The sequence below is a fragment of the Panicum virgatum genome, chromosome 9K (assembly GCF_016808335.1).
Source record: "Panicum virgatum strain AP13 chromosome 9K, P.virgatum_v5, whole genome shotgun sequence".
Classification (NCBI taxonomy): Eukaryota; Viridiplantae; Streptophyta; class Magnoliopsida; order Poales; family Poaceae; genus Panicum; species Panicum virgatum.
Window position 1 is genome coordinate 45,063,305 of NC_053144.1, and position 13,100 is coordinate 45,076,404.

Below are 13,100 nucleotides of genomic sequence, written 5' to 3' on the forward strand. Positions count from 1 at the left end.
AGCATCTCCGGGACCAACCAAAACCGCACCGCCACCCTCACGCAGAGTCGCAGACACGACAAGCGAGCGAAAAGAGGGGGGAGTTTGGGACTTGGGAGCGGACGCACCGAAGCGAAGCAGCACTTGCGGCGGCGGCGATGGCGACGACGATGACGGCGAAGCGAGGCCCAAGCGGCGGCGAGATGCGCGGCTCCGGCGGCCGCGCGCGCGCCTGCCCCGTCGGGGACGGAGAGACGGGCCACCCTGCCGCCGCCGCGCTCCGCGCCAGCCTCTCCACCAGGGATCAGGTGCGCGCGTGTGGTGTGTGCCTGCGCCTGCGCCTGCGCGCGCGCGTGTTTGCAATGCCGTCCCATGCTTACGTGGAGGATTGGAGCGATGATGGTTTTGCTTGGTATGGTTTGGTGGCGTGTGGTGCTCATGCGTGTTAGGGTATTGTGGGCTGCAGGAGATTGAGGAAATGCGGAGGCGGCTGCGGGAGTTGGAGAAGCTGGAGTTCGAGATACCATGTCCACCCGCCGCATCGCATGGTAATCTGGTCGCCAGCACAACCATCTCCTTTTGCCTTGTTGGCGGCTTGTTTCCTCTGTGCGAGTCGGTGCTGAATTGAAATGTGGAGGCAGGAGGTTGGCTGGGTACTGGAGTACATCATCCTAATTTAGCCATTTAGGTGATAGAACTTGCGGTGCTGTGTGTTTGGAGCATGTCGGTCCTTCTGGTGCTATGTAGTTGGCTTCAGTTTTCTGCGAATAAATGGCTATTGACTATTCTGTTTGATCATGCTTGAGGAGATGCTGTGTTGTGTGGTTGCAGTAAACTACATATATTAGTCGGAGTGGATTGATGAATACTGGAGGGAGTGGAGGTCGTGCTTTTAGCGTTCTCTGAAATTGAACCGCTTGTGGTGATGACTAAACGGTTGATATATTGTGGTAGAAGTCAAATCGTGCCTAGTATAGTTACAATTCAGTAGGTAAGCTGTCAGAGATGCTTTAAGCAAGCACATTCTGTCATTGAACATCTTGAGAATCCTGCATTCGATAGGAGCCCTTAGAACGCTATTTTCTATGGTTAACAATTGTGTTTCTAGACAGAATCATCAGTTCATCAGACCATGGCTGCATTTTGATTTTCGTCTAATGGTACTTTTGTCTCTCCTAGGATTCGATTATGAGCCCAGTAGAGCTAGGAAATATGTGCATCAGGCATCTTGTCCCGTGATGAAAGCATTCAAGTAAACACAAAAAGATAATTGTGATGCATCATGTCCCCTAGCTAGAATTTATCGGTGTGATAATGGAGATTCCAGATGCATAACACTCTTTTCTGGTTACACAGCACAGCTGTGCTTGCATAGGGCACCATGATGATGCCAACACTCTATTCCATAGAAAGCACAATTTGTACTCATAGACATAATGTGACTAAAGCTTTAGCCCAGCTTAATTGCTTATAGCCATCTCTTTCACCCCATCGGCACTTCTGCTTCTAAAAATTTATTGGCAGCAAAGACAACCTTTCACATGATCTTATTTAGAAAAACAGTTTATTCTGCAATATTTTGACGGTGTCAAAAGTAAGATATGTGTCATACCATATACCTATTCTTATTTACTTAATTTGTAAAACCAACTATACTTTATACAATCATAGTATTAAAAGGGTTCATTGCTGTATCAAATGCCTTTTTCTTATTACACGCTTCATAATTCTGATTGCAGGCGCTGTGCAGTAATTGTTTCCCCCCCACCCCAATGCTTCAATGGTGTACTGCTTTAATTTTCCATTGAGTTCTCTAGTCTCTTTACCACTATTTTTCTTTTATTTGTATTTTCAGAAGAAGAATCTGAAGCAGCAGCAGCAGCAACAGCTGAAAAGGCAGAGGTGGATGCTCGCTCCATCTATGTCGGGAATGTGAGTTGTCTTCTCCTTTTGTGCTGCTTATCCTAGTGTAATTCAAGCATGTCCTAAACACTGGGGCAGCAGGCCTTGAGCAATGATTCTGTATTCAAAGGGAGCACTTCAATAAACTTCAATTGTTTCTTCCTATGGCTGGGATCAGGGGCGAAGCTAGCACAAAAACTCGCCAGGGTCAGCTCTTTTAAATGATGGGGTCAAGGCTACTTAGATTAATGATGAACAGTAATTTAGTTAAGGAATTTTGAAATTTCGTCAGGGTTGGCTGACCCCGATAAGAAAGGCTAGCTCCGCCCCTGGCTGGGATTCACGGTGTACTATGCTACATGTAAAAATGTATTAAAATGACGTTATATAAATCTTAGTCTGCTATGATTGTGAGATGTAAAACATGTGTCACCTTGCTTCAGGTTGACTATGCTTGCTTGCCAGAGGAAGTTCAGCAGCATTTTCAGTTTTGTGGAACTATCAACAGAGTGACAATCTTGATAGACAGCTTTGGTCAACCAAAAGGATTTGCTTATGTGGAGTTTGATGAAGTTGAGGCTGTCCAGAATGCTCTTCTTTTGAATGAAACAGATCTTCATGGCCGTCCTTTGAAGGTCCAAAAGAACTTGCTGTAATATTTACACGTGATTTGTTTTCAACTTCCTAACATTTATTGACTGCTTCTTTTTAAATGTAGGTTTGTCCAAAAAGAACAAACATTCCAGGAATGAAGCAATCTAGGGGAAGGCATCCTTTCTATCCATCATATGGGTAAGGACATTTCTTCATGAAGATACATTACACATGGACGTGGAAAGATGCTACACATGAAGGTGCTATGTTGATTAGGTGTAATCTTCACATTATCACTTTTGAGCTTTGAGGTGCCCGGAGTCCTCGTTTGGCCAGTAGCTCCACTTGGGCTTCTCCAGCATGGAATCTGAATCTGGTTCAAATTAGTGGCTTGTACGCCTAGCTTCTCCAGAAGCTAACTCATCTGTTGAAAGGAGATAGAATGTGTTAGGAGTGTCATTTATGGCTTCTCGAACTTGTGCATTTACCAAACAAGTTCTTATCTTCTCTGAGCTAACCTTTTCATTATTGGCTTCTCCCTGGGGAAAAACATGACTGAAATGTTCTTTGTGCAGAAGTTGATCTGGAAAACAAGCTTTTTGTTTTATGATTCATGAAATGTGGTGAATTTCCTGATTCATTCGGAATAATATTTCTAACTTTTGTTTTATCTTCTCTTCAGGAAGGTACCGAGGTTCAGGAGGTTCCTGGGGTCCGGCTACAGCCCTTACTACTGATCTTACTGGGCTGATGTGATTCACCGATACATTTAGTTTTCTAGAGCTAGCAAATCTCCCCAACATATCGTGGTATAGAGGTATAGTTCCAGTGTTGTGCATCCCGGATAGGCAGGAATCGGAAGACTCAGCCCTTACATAGTTTCTTCATTATCGTACCTCCCTTGAAGATCAAACTGTAATAACATCCTTCTACTTAGAAAATGTGTTTTCTGCAATTATCTGAAATCAACCGGATTGGCAGATGTTCAGGAACTATAGTTTTGTTCGGAACCCTCTTTTTGACCAGACAGTTGCAATGGAGTAACTCTAGTTATGTGATGTCTGCTTTTTTATTTTCAGTTATTCTGGATGTTCTTTGCCGCCTTTTGATCATCAGTTAATCTGAATGTTCTGTTGTTCTGAGCGGAAGGGCTGTATTGCGTCATGTACTCACAATTACCTGGGTCTGGGTGACACATTTGTTCCTATCTGTCTCCCCGATTTGCATGGCTCCTTTCATGTGTTCCTGTCTGACATACTATAGTGAGAAGCTTTGTGGTCTGTACTTTGTTATTATCTTAGTCCCGTGTTATCCTAATGCCTCTGTTTCGACGGCGGTGTTCTGCTTCCGTAGCTTACTACTCCATTAATCTGTTGCAGTAAACAACAATCGTGGTACTCGACAAATCAGCAGAGCTCCCAGTAATGCTTCAGCTTAGGAAACATTCCTGACGGATTGACTGCAACATTCCTGGCCGTATAATCTATTGCAGTTAACACATGCTTGCTCACCAAATTTCAAGAACCACACGCAGTGGGCAGTGCCGACTGCCGAGCCAGCACCTGGGAAGTCAAACACACACAAGAATTCTTGTAACAAAATCAAGCAAGTAAACTCAATAACAAGATCTACAACGGGCAGATGACATCTGAACAAGCTTGCAGCGTTACTCTTCAACATAACACCGGCAGCTCATCATAACTTACTTAATAACAAGTACTCCTTCCGTTCCAAAATGTAGTCGTTTTGGCTTTTCTAGATTCATAGTGTTTGCTATGCATCTAGATATAACAAAACGACCTACATTATAGAACAGAGGGAGTAGTTCACTGATTACAACTGAGACTTTTCTAATTTCTGATTCAAACCTCCTCCTTCCCTCCATATCCATATCCTACACCTACATCCTTCGCCCCAAACCCCTCGTTGAGTTCAATTCACCATCCATACAAAAGAAGAGTAAACCACTACTAATAACATCACAAGTCAACGACTACCAACAACTACTAGCATGAACAGCAGTTAAACACCGGAGTAAGTAAGCATAAACACATTGCCCACAGAGGAGAAGCGGAGCAGCCGTCATCAATCCTCTTCCATAGCCGTGGAGGCTGGGGAGAGCCTCGCCTTCTTGTGCTGTTGCTGCTTGCCGAGGAAAGCCTCGAGGAAGAGCTGCTGCGCGTCGAGCATCGACTGGGTGCGCTTCATCTCAGATTCCATCCGTTCCTTCTCCATCTGGAGGGACAGCTCCAGCCTGCGCTCCTCCATCCGCAGGAACCTCTCCCCGACGGCCCGCAGCGCGTCGGCCACCTCCGCCATGGCCTCTGACTCGGCGTCGTCCTCTCCGTGGTTCCTCTCCGGATTGAAAGCAGCCACCGCGGCGGGTCTAGAGCGGGAGGCCTTGGGGATGGTGAAGCGCAGCCCGCTGCCAGCCCCGCCGTTGGAGATGAGCCCGTGCAGGCTCCTGCTCCGCACGGCCTCCTCGGAGGAAGGGGAGGACACGGGGGAAGGCGTGGACGCCGGCGGCACGGGGCCCTTGGTCTTGATCTTGACGATGGCGTTGGGGCTCGGGTCCGGCACGCCGCCGCCGGCGAGATCGTGGAGGAGCGGGAAGAAGGGCCACTTGGGCTCCTTGGACCGGCCGGCGGAGCGCGACCGCTCGGCGCGGTACCGCTTCCGGAGCTTCTCGATCTTGTGGCGGCACTGCACGCCGGACTTGGGCGTGGCGGTGGGGAACCGCCCGCAGCGAGCGGTGACGGCGTTGGCGACGTCGTCCCAGTCCGCGGCCCGCAGGTTGCCCTTGCGCAGCGCCTCCCACCTGTCGCGGTACGCCTCGATGAGCGCGAGGGTCTCCTCGTGCGTCCAGCACGGCGGCGGCAGCCTCCGCCCGGAGGCGCCGCCGCCGAGCCCCATGCCGCCCATCGAGGAGGCCGCGGCCGCGGCCGCAGCGGCGGCGGCGGCGACGGGCGCGGCTAGAGGGGGGAGGTCCGGGGAGGAGACATCGTCCCTGGCCGCGTCGGAGGACGAAGAAGACATGGCCGGTCAGCGGCGGCGGCGGCGGCGAAGGGAGGCGGCTAGGGTTTGGTGGTGGAGGAGATGGAGAACGGAGGCGGAGGTGGGGAGCCGGTCATAAAAGGAGGAGGCGGTGCGGTGGTGGGCCGCTGGGCGTGGGCCGCGCCCTCGCGGTGAAATGACCGGCTGGGGAGGGCAGGCATCATCGCCCACCGCTGCGGCCGCGTGGGCGGGGGCGGAGCGCGGTGCGGTGGTTTTGCGGGGTTTGTCGCCTACCCTCGCGGCGCGCGGCGGACGGGTGCGGCCGTGAGGAGGGGGGAAGGGGGGAGGAGGGCCGGAGCCCGGAGGGGGCGTGATGGCACGGGCGCCTCATCGTGCGGAGCCCGTGCCGCGGTGGGCGCGGGCGCCCCCGCCTCCGCAGCCGCAGCCGCAGTGTGCCGTGTCGGATCGAGATGGGTGGTAGTTGGGTGGGTGGCGACTGGCGAGCGGCGGCCGCCCCCACCTTTCCTCCCCGGTTCCGCCCGTCCCCGGACCAGGGTTTTAAAATCCGACCGGACCGGTCTAACCGCTGCCCTCCGGTACCGGTTTACCGGACCGGTTAGGCCGGTAACCGGTGGAAACCGGTTGAATTCAAATCCAAATTCAAATAAATTCAAAAACTCCCATGCAACCGGTTCCGACCGGTTTACCGGCCGGTTTTACCGGTTTACCGGTCGGTTTGACAGGTTTGAAATTCAAAAGCTCCCGTGCAACCGGTTTACCGGCCGATTTGACCGGTTTACCGACCGGTTTGAGCGGTTTACCGGCCGGTTTGATCGGTGGGCCTTCATGGGCCGGCCCATTTTTTTCTTTTTCTTTTTTAATTTCACTTTAAATTCCCACAAACTATACTAAATGAATGAATTTTTGAGAAAATTTGACACCATTAGATTCATCACACATTGAAGTATTTTTAGGATTTTTTGGGGAATTTTTCATTTTTTTGAATTTAAATTTAAAATTTGAATTTTAGCCGGTTGGGTACCGGCCGAAACCGGAACCGGACCGGACCGGTTTGACCGGTAACCGGTCAAACCGGACCGGTTCCCACCGGTTATGTTAACCTTGCCCCGGACTGATTTTTTTCTTTCCCCGCGACCCCGCCTTTCTGAAATCCAGAACCCCCGCGCGCGCACACACCCCCCTAAAAAAATAAAATAAAATGCACGGGCGGTCCTCAAATTTATCTCGCTATGTCATCCCGGTCCACGAACTCCCAAATCGTGTCATTATGATCCTTAAACACTGTTTGGGGCTCATTAGAGGTTCATAACGGATCTTTGACGTGGATCAAGCCATCCAAGTCATCAAAATAATTGCAAAAAATCCCCCGCCTCCCCATGTACTTTCATTCCTGGCCATTCCCGACCGCCGCTCCTTTTTCCCTTTCTGCTGCTCGCTACCGCCGCCGCCGCCGCTCCCAGGTCGCCATGTCAGGGATGTCGAGCTCGTTAGCAGCCGATTTGGCGCTTGATTTGTGCTTGTTGTGCAGCGTGGCTCTGGCTGCCAATTCTACAAGTGGGAGGAGGAGTATGAGTTGGTGGTGGAAGACCTGAAGAGGAAGGAGCATCTGAAGAAAGAGAATGAACTGAAGAAGAACAAATCGGGAATGACCAGGAATGAAAGGACGATGGGGAGATGGGTTTTTTTTTTTGCAATTTTTTTGGTGATTCGGATGGTTTGATCCATGTCAAAGACTCGTTATGGACCTCTAATGAGCCCCAAACAGCATTTAGAGACCGTAATGGCATAATTTGGAAGTTCATGGACCGGGATGACACAACGAAATAAATTTGAGGACTGCCCGTGCATTTTTACTTAAAAAAACCAGCAGCCGCGGAGGCGGCGGCTGTTCGGTCCGCGTGACGCCGTGAGCGGCCACGCCGATGGATCCGGTGAGCCGCTCCTCCGCTTGATTGCTCTTTCGCGCGGCGGCGGCCGCGCCCACTCGCGTGCCGTGCCGGCGCGTGACCGGGGCAGCTAGGCCGCACTGATGGCGTTTGGCCCGCGCCCCGCGCGCGAGTGATAAGGAAGGTCGCGGTTTTTTGTAAAAGGAGAAAACATTTTAGTTTTATTTTAAATGAATTTATTTTGATTAATCTATATAAATATATTATAACATGCAAAAATCCTAATAAACATACTCTTAAGGAATATTTTGGGCGGGTCCAGTAAAAAGAATTTGATATATACAGATGTCGCTGTGCTTGATCAAAGATAGAAAGAATTAAATTAAGAGACAAACCAAAACGTTTTGTATTTTGAAATGAAGTACTTCATCTCTTTGGTTGTAGCGTGAAATGTTGTCGCTAGTTTCTATGCCACTCATTCACGTGTTTAGAGTGATTATGGCAGCGTAGGAACATTCTTGAGCGAAATACTCCATCCGTCCTTAAATATAAGAGTTATGATATTTTTAGAACATATTATAGCAGTGTAGAAAAGACTCTTCTACTCTTAATTATTAAGTATTAGATTCTATTTGGGTAACTAAATATGTGCTAATTAAAGTAGCATGCCATCTTCTATGCACCTCTCCTACATGACTGCATGCACGTCTTTATATTAGAAAAGATTAGGAAACAATGCACAATTAAAATAATTGGATTCACTCTTAATCCTGGATGGTTTATATTTATGGACAAATTTTGAATCTCGGAATGCTTTATATTTGAGAACGGAGGGAGCATGTCAGATTATATTATATGAATGGATGCTATAAAATTGTATGTGTCGTGGTGCCGCAAACCACGGCCGGGTGGCGGAAGGCACCCGCCCTAGCCCAGAGGGTGTGTGCTCAGGGGGTAGCTAGTCTTAGATCGATCTCACTCAAGAACACGAGGAACATAGCAGGATTTAGAGTGGTTCGGGCCGCCGGAGCGTAATACCCTACGTCCACTGTGTGTTGTATTGCCTTCCCACGAGAGTGAGAAGGTGCGAGAGCTTGAGTCCGTCTTGTGGAGATGGTCCTGTGCACAGCGAGCGCCTCCCTTTTATATCTCAAGGGGGCGCGTACACAGCCGTTGGATCCCCGACAGGTGGGTCCAACGATGCAGTATAACCTAACGTACTGCTCATACATTATGACGTCGCAGGCAAAGGAGATCTCTCTCTTGGATTCCCTTGCCTGCTCCCGGAGCCCTTCGTCCATCATATCCTAGCGTCGTCTTGTCAGGTCGGGCCTGTCGTAGCTAGTAGCACCGCCCGTCACATTGCTTAAGCGGGTGGTGTAGCTTGCGGCGTAGGCGGCATGATGGAAAAGTGCCGTGCTGTCGTATCCATTTAATGCTGCAGACGGGCTCTGCGCGGGCGCGGCTCAGGCGGCTGCACTGTGCTCCTTGGTAATACGCGGCGCGCAGCGGGGCCTGACAAAAGGCTGTCTTGTGTACCGCGGCGGCAGAGCACGCCTTGTCCATCGCATTAAATGCGGTAGGTGGGCGAGTCTTCCTGCGGAAGACTCGCGCACGATCCCACGTCTCCGGGACACGTGGCGGCTCCGGACCCCTACACGGTGAGGGGAGTCCGGACGGGCGCAGGAGGTCCCGGACCCCTCTGGGGGTCCGAGGCCTCGGCGGTCAGCTCGGAGCTTCCCTTCCGTGGAGACACGTGGCGTCACCGGACCCATCCTCAGGCGGGGAACGGTCCGGGGCCGTTGGCCTGGTGAGGGAAAAGCCTGGCCTGTGGGGCCTGGCTACTCCGTCTTTCCCGCGCAGCTACGGATAACTACGCGGGTCCTGCCTTGCTGCAGTAAGAGTGGGTATCCCTGTTACAGGGTACCGACAGTGGCCCCCGGGCCCACCTTGGGGGAGGTACGAACCCACAGGTGGGGCCACTTCTGCGATTTGGCTCTATATAGCTTGAAGCTCCTTTCCGCAGGGGTCTTGACCGGCTTGACCACCCATTGGGTTGGTTGCTGCCTCATCACATCGCAACGGCTTACTGACTCACGATCCCCACGCATAATAGTGGTTCACCTAGTCATGCGCGCGACGCTCGGCATTGTTGCGGCCGGAGTAAACGAAATATTTACCACCGGCGCAGTTCCCGAAAAGCTCGGCCACGCCTGCGATTAATGCGCGCACGTCAGCTCAGCTTCCGCCTCGCTTCACGCGCGCGGGCGGCGGTTCGGATCCCGCCTTTTCTCACCTCTGTTGGTTACCCGCTCTCCCTGGCAGGTGGGCCTGGGCCCCCTTGCCATGGAATGGGCGGTTAACACTAGGTGCGGACGTCGCTTGGGTTCCAGCGACGGTTCCGGGGCGCGCCGGTTGAGTCAGGCTTTATAATGGGGTGTACCGCATTCCGCGGTTACTTTCCCGCATTCGTCTTCTCCCTTCCAACCTTTGCGCCCCTTTGCCTTCGAGCCTCCTTTGCCCTTTGTTCCCTCGCGCCGGCTGCCTCTCATCTCCACTGAGCAATGGCATCTCTTGTTCACCCCCGCCGATACCAGACCGAGGGAGAGTTGAACACAGTGCGCCGTCTGCTGGGATGGAGCGCTCAGGAGACCGGCTGGGGGGTGCGAGCAGGCTCGGTTCCCCTTGGCAACCTCCGCGCCGGGGAGTTTGTGCTATTCATCTCGCACATCTCCACTGGCGTGGGACTGCCGATTTCTTCGTTCCTGCTGCTGCTGCTGGAAGACTTCGGCCTCCAACTTCAGCATCTGACGCCGCACTCCCTCCTCCTGACGTCCATCTTCGTGCACCTATGCGAGATGTTCATGGGAGTTCGGCCCTGCGTCATCCTCTTCCGCTACTTCTTCATTCTGGTGAGATCCGGAAGGAGCAAGGACGAGGTGGGAGGGTACTACTTCCAGGTGAGGAGTGACCTGGCGACTCCTTACATTCCCGGCCTGGCTGGCGGGAAGTGGGAGGAGTGGCGCAGGGATTGGGTGATCGCCACCACCGAAGCCAACGAGCACCTCACCCTGCCGACCGAGGGGCCCGCCTCCGACAAGGCATCCTGGAGGGCCAAGCCGTCGCTGCAGCCGGAGTTCGACTCCGTGCTGGACAAGATCAGGTCGCTGGCAGAGAGCGGCCTCACCTCGTGGCACGTGCTCGGAGACTTCGTGAAGCGCCGGATCGCTCCCCTGAAGCAGCGGCCACGTGCAGCGTGGAACTTCACTGGTCTCAACGACTGCAGCAGGACCCAACGCGGAGAGGGGAGCGACCTGACACAGGAGGCCTTGGAGGTCCTGGTGCGGAACGTGACGGGGGACGCCTTCATCCCGGAGAACCTGATCCTCCCGCAGGGCATAGTCCCCCTCTGCGAGGACTCCGCGAGGGTGGCGGTGCTGGCAACCCTGCCGACTCTGGACGACAGGGGACTGGCCCCACGCCAGACCGGAGGCGACGCGAACCGCGGGCTCCGGATCCCGGGTGCATCCGGGGATCAGGCCACGTTGAGCGCTGCGGGATCTGGCGCCACCACGAAGGGGAAGCAGGCCGCGGCTAGCAGCGCGGCCACAGCCGGCTCCAGCCGGGCACAAGGCAGCTCCGGTGCATCGTCGGGCGACGGAGGCCGGCGCAGGCTACTCCGGGGCGACGGGACCCTGGTCTCGGAGCCCGCCGCGAAGCGCCAGAGGTCTTCTGAGGGCGCGGGCCAGGGTAGCTCCCGGGCTGCCGGCCCCCACGCATCCTCTGGGGCGACTGCACCACCACCATCGCCGCCGCGGAATTCCTCCCGCCGGCAGCAACAGCAGCAGCAGCAGCAGCTGCAGCCGCAAGAGCAGCGGCAGCAGACGCGAGGGCGGCAGCAGCAGCAACAGGTGCGACCCCGGGTTGCGCCCGTGCCGCAACCACGGGGACAGCAGCAGCAAGAGCAAGCCCAGGTTGCGCCTGCATTGCAGCTGCAGGGGCAGCAGCAGCAACAGCAGCAACCGCAAGAGAAAAGGCCGGTGCTCCGGGGACGCTGGGTACCCGGTACTTCTGGGTTAGTGTCATCCTGCTCTCCTCACTTGCGCCGGTGTTCTATTTGTTTGTTTTTGTTGATGGCTTTTCTGCTTTGCTACCAGGGCTTCCCGCCCCAGCGGTTCTTCTACCACCGTTGGCACATCAGCAGGTGCCCGGGCGGCGGCGACCTCGGCATCGACAGCGACGGTGGCAGCAGGTGCGGGACCCTCAGGTACGGCGTCCTGCTGCTTAATCCGTGGCACATGATGCGATGCTGACTGTCATGCCATTTCCAGACTCTGCAGTGCTCAGTGTAGCAGCGGCGGCGGCGGTGGCGCCGGTGCTGGGTGCAGCCGCACCGACACGGTGGTGGAGGTGCCAGTGCAGGGCTCGGCCGCGCCCGACTCGGCGGCAGCGGGGGCGCCGGAGCTGGGCCCAGCCGCGCCCGACTCGGCGGCAGCGGGGGCGCCAGAGCTGGGTCCCGGCTGCGCCCGACTCAGCAGCAGCGGGGGCGCCGGAGCTGGGCTCGGCCGCTCCCGACTCGGCGGCAGCGGGGGCGCCGGAGCAGGGTCCGGCCGCGCCCGACTCGGTGGCAGCGGGGGCGCCGGAGCTGGGTCCGGCCGCGCCCGACTCGGCAGCAGCGGGGGCGCCCGAGCTGGGCTCGGCCGCTCCCGACTCGGCGGCAGCGGGGGCGCCGGAGCTGGGTCCGGCCGCGCCCGACTCGGCCGCAGCGGGGGCGCCGGAGCTGGGCTCGGCCGCTCCCGACTCGGCGGCGGCGGAGGCGCCGGAGACAAGTGCCGTAGCGGAAGCCCCTACCTCCAGCTCCGGTCCTGTTGCGGAGGAAGAGTTGGAGGTGGTGTTTGGCAGGCGGCTCCTGCAGCTCCAATCCCCGGAGGAGGATGCGACTCCGCTTCCTCAGGTGCTGTTGCAAGTTCGGCGTTCGATCGAGGAGGCAACCTCCTCCGCCGAGGTGGCCTTCCGGCGGGAGTGGTCTGCGCTGGAGAGCGAGCGTCAGCGCCTCTCCGACTGGCACACCCGCCTGGAGGCGCTCACGAAGGCTGAAGCCTCCCATGCCGCGGAAACTCGGTCAAAGCTTAAGGCGGACCAAGAGGCCTACCGAGTCAACCTTAAGAAGGTGTTTGACCGAGAGCTCGCGGTGTCAAACCGAGAGAAATCCTTGGCGCAGCGGGAGCAGGACTTCACCCTGGAGGTTGTTGGCTTCGCTGCTCAGCGGTCCGACCTCGAGGCTCACCTCGCAGTTCAACAGTCCGAGCTGGAGACTCGCAGCGAGGACCTCGAGTTCCGGAGGCAGGAGCTCGACGTCTTCTCTGCGACTCTGCAGGGATGGCGCGAGCAACTGCAGGAGAGAGCCAGCCAGCTGGCTGCCGACGAGGCGGATCTGGAGGAGGGCCGGAAGTCCCTCGCCAAGCGGGAGGCCCACGCCACCGGCATAGAGAAGGAGCTCAGGCGCCAGCGAGAGTCGCTCAAGAAGCTGAAGGCATGGGCTGAGCAGAGGGAGACCAAGCTGGAGGAGAGGTCCCGCGAACTCGAGGAGAGGTCCCGTGAGCTCGAGGAGAGGTCCCGCGAGGTGGAGGTGGCCAAGGCGGCCCTGGACACCCGGGTGCAAGAGGCGGTCCAGGAGGCGGTCCAGAAGCACCAGGAAGACCAGCGCGCTGGAGCCCAGCGGAT

At 55.3% G+C, this 13,100-nt stretch overlaps 2 protein-coding genes across 4 annotated transcripts; one reads left to right on the forward strand and one right to left on the reverse strand.

Annotated features, from left to right (window-relative positions):
* Position 1: 1 nt before the first annotated feature.
* On the forward strand, positions 2-3,533 carry LOC120651638 (polyadenylate-binding protein 1-like). Of its 3 annotated transcripts, none has more exons than XR_005666269.1 (6): positions 2-287; positions 446-527; positions 1,835-1,911; positions 2,325-2,516; positions 2,600-2,735; positions 3,158-3,292. XR_005666269.1 is itself a non-coding variant. In XM_039929204.1 (6 exons), the coding sequence occupies exons 1-6, from the start codon at positions 138-140 to the stop codon at positions 3,210-3,212; spliced, it is 627 nt and encodes a 208-aa protein (XP_039785138.1). In that variant the 5' UTR covers positions 2-137; the 3' UTR covers positions 3,213-3,533. The 3 variants fall into 3 exon arrangements, 2 of the variants coding, with proteins under 2 accessions (XP_039785138.1, XP_039785137.1); XM_039929204.1 differs by having other exon boundaries at positions 1,838-1,911; positions 2,600-2,673; positions 3,158-3,533; XM_039929203.1 differs by having other exon boundaries at positions 3-287; positions 2,600-2,673; positions 3,158-3,533.
* A 535-nt stretch (positions 3,534-4,068) lies between these two features.
* On the reverse strand, positions 4,069-5,914 carry LOC120651639 (trihelix transcription factor ASIL1-like). Its single transcript, XM_039929205.1, has one exon. The coding sequence runs from the start codon at positions 5,509-5,511 to the stop codon at positions 4,561-4,563; it is 951 nt and encodes a 316-aa protein (XP_039785139.1). The 5' UTR covers positions 5,512-5,914; the 3' UTR covers positions 4,069-4,560.
* Between the last annotated feature and the right edge of the window lie 7,186 nt (positions 5,915-13,100).

What these genes read in the sequence shown, in the direction of transcription:
- LOC120651638 (XM_039929203.1), top strand. Translation starts at nt 138, where the DNA reads ATGGCGACGACGATGACGGCGAAGCGAGGCCCAAGCGGCGGCGAGATG. An exon ending in GCCTCTCCACCAGGGATCAG is followed by an intron (nt 288 to 445) that starts GTGCGCGCGTGT and finishes TGTGGGCTGCAG; the next exon opens with GAGATTGAGGAAATGCGGAG. An exon ending in TCCACCCGCCGCATCGCATG is followed by an intron (nt 528 to 1,834) that starts GTAATCTGGTCG and finishes TTGTATTTTCAG; the next exon opens with AAGAAGAATCTGAAGCAGCA.
- LOC120651639 (XM_039929205.1), bottom strand. Translation starts at nt 5,511, where the DNA reads ATGTCTTCTTCGTCCTCCGACGCGGCCAGGGACGATGTCTCCTCCCCG.